General features: G+C 47.7%; 1 protein-coding gene across 1 annotated transcript; it reads right to left on the reverse strand.

Moving 5' to 3' along the window:
- Positions 1-1,628: 1,628 nt before the first annotated feature.
- LOC146193246 (uncharacterized) lies at positions 1,629-2,492 on the reverse strand. The gene has a single exon (XM_084600508.1). It carries the CDS (start codon positions 2,475-2,477, stop codon positions 1,629-1,631), a length of 849 nt encoding a protein of 282 aa, XP_084456634.1. The 5' UTR covers positions 2,478-2,492.
- Positions 2,493-2,787: the final 295 nt, after the last annotated feature.

Consider the following 2,787-nt stretch of genomic DNA (forward strand, 5'->3'; position numbering starts at 1 on the left):
TCTCAAAGTGCCATTAAACATGCTTGTATATATTTTATCAACTTCGAAGAATCAATCCTTCATCAACCCGGAGTCTCTGCACGCTACCAAGTGAAGGCCGGGTCGACTTAGCCCCAGCGTCACGACAGCGCTTCCAAAACAAGCATGGTGGGTCGACCTTTTATAATTCAAGATTCTATATATTCTTGCATGATGACTGAAAAGAAGAGATCTGCAATAAGTTTTACTGCCAAATTGTTTTGTTTAGGCACAGGGAATTAATAAGGAAGAGGTAGTGCCACGCTTACCATCTATGATGTTTAGTACAAATTTGGTTGTGAATTACACAAGATATATTACAGTCACGTAACTGAAAATCATTTCAATATAATATGCATGTTTTGCAGTCGATACATTTTCGCTTTTGTGTGTAGTGTAGACATTTTATAAACTGTCTGGATAGGGTTCTAGGAAACAAAATTGTCTCTATTTTGCAGGCCTTTATATATAAAAAAAGTTTATGACAGAGCAGCAATAATTCTACACTACGTTCTCGGCATAGTTATCTATCAAACAGCTAAAGCTTATATTTATATAACGTTTCGCTACATAGATACGATCGCATTGCTCTAATTTCAAGAAAACCGCGAACAATTTCAGAGGAAACATTTGTTGTCGTCTAGCTCTGGTTAACCCTAGTTGAATTGCGAAAGCAAAGATGTAAGCTTCTTTTGCAGTTAGGATAATGGTGCTGATGACCTGCTGACAATGAGCATCCTGCAATGGCCGTGGTCCAGATACGGTCAAAAGGAAATTTTTGATTTGCAGCGGCGACCTTATATCCCCGTAAGAGGTAGGACGCGAGACCCCCTGTAGATAGAGCCAGCCTTAAACCTGGCTGAAGTGGCTGAATGAAACGAAGAATAACAAGGCACTGCCGTTTATTTACCAGAAAAATATGGAGGCCGCAAAGTGAACACATCATTTCTACTGCAAAAATGAGCGGGACGCGTATAACTGAAGAAAAACAAAGCATGCTGTATACATGCAATATTTTTTCGCATCGCCACTAATAATGAGAGCAACATGTTAAATGTTTAAAAATTGAAAATACAAAAATTCTGTCCGGCAATGAAGTACTACATGTACGCACCCTCAGCAGCACAACATCAGCAATAAGACAAGCATAGCTTGAAGTTAAACGCATTTACTTCACCTGAAATAGACGTGCCTGGTGCTCTAACGCCAATACATGTATGAGCAATTGGTATATGACGAAATGAGTTAAGCAAGTTCGTATTTTAAATGTAAGGGCAAACAAAGAGGTAGAAATCCGGAGGCTCTGAGCCTGTACGGTGTTGGCTTGAAGAATATCAAGGTAGTGCTCTCATTCACACAGCGTGCGCGCCGCTCTCAAGAACTTCGTTCTCGTCGTTGGCCTTCTTCGTGGCAATGTAAAACCCCTCTATAACGAAGCCCCTCCACCCTGCGTGCATTCCCTCCAACTAGCGTGTCCTATACAGCACCCAGGGGCCCTGGAAGGTGACAAACGTTTATTGGTGACAAACGTTTATTGATCAAAAAGGGGTAGATGTATGCATCGACCGGGTCTATGAACATCCAGCCCTTACAGATACTGGGTGGGGTCCCTAGTACGGGACCCCAGTGGCGTCGGCCGCTGCCCGGGCGCGCTCCACCAAGGACTTTTGGGCCTGTAGGTTATAGCAGCCGCGCAGGGTCGCCTCCCAGTCCTCCCGAGTGGGGTTGGGGTGAGGAGGAATAGCTGGGTTGGATGGGCAAGCCCACACCATGTGGTAGATGTGCGAAGACTTCGCAGAGTGCGGACAACTGCCCGTGAAGGAGGGATTAAAATGTTTTAGTGCTGCCGGGCACAGCAGAGTGTTGGTATAAAGATGGAGTAGAAGCCGCTCCTCCGTCTTAGATAGACCTTTACTTGGGCGAGGGTAAAGGCTATGACAAGATTTATAATAAAGAACAATGTCTTTAAAAGAATACGCGGGTTCGAATTCGAGATCCTGATCTAGGGGGTCGAGATGGGAAGCCCGGAAAGAGAGCGCGCGGGCGGCGGCGTCGGCTGCCTCATTCCCCTCGAGACCTATATGAGCAGGAGCCCATACTATATTCCGGTAAGCGGGGTCCCCGGTGTAGGTGCAATTTTGAAGTAGTTGGTAGGCTAGGTATGGCGCCCAGCCTTGCTCGACGTTCCGACAGGCCCCTCGCGAGTCGGAGATAATTGTTTTAGAATCAGTGTGGGTAGCTGCCAGCGCAATGGCGACCTCCTCCGCGTGGGTTATGTCACGGGCGCGGAATGTAAGCCCGTTAACAGTTTTAGACTGGTGGACCACTGCGGCCGTGTACCATCCCCCTTGGTGGGGGCCGAAGGCGTCCACGTAGTAAATGCCGGGTTTCAACCCATAATGGCGGCCCAGGGCTTCCGCCCGCGCCAGGCGCCGGCCATTGTGGTCTTCATGTGTCATGTTTTTAGGAAGAGGGCGTACGTGGAGGGCGCATCTCCCCTCGAAAGAGAGGCGTACACGATCTTCCATAAGGGTGGTATGTTGGATGTGTAGCCGGGCAAGGAGGCGGCGACCCGACAGTGTCTTATAAAGACGTGTGTATTGGTTGGTTAAGTGAGCCTCTCGAAACTCCCGGAACGTATTCACCATGCCCAGGCCCAGTAGACGCTGGTTGGAGGTGTTCACGGGGAGATCGAGGGCTCTCTTAAAAATTTTGCGCAAAACGACTTCGAGTGCATCCTCGTCTTGTTTCCGAAGGTGGAGGTAAGGA

Source organism: Amblyomma maculatum, chromosome 4 (assembly GCF_055883805.1).
Source record: "Amblyomma maculatum isolate TAMU_Amacu chromosome 4, ASM5588380v1, whole genome shotgun sequence".
Lineage (NCBI taxonomy): Eukaryota > Metazoa > Arthropoda > Arachnida > Ixodida > Ixodidae > Amblyomma > Amblyomma maculatum.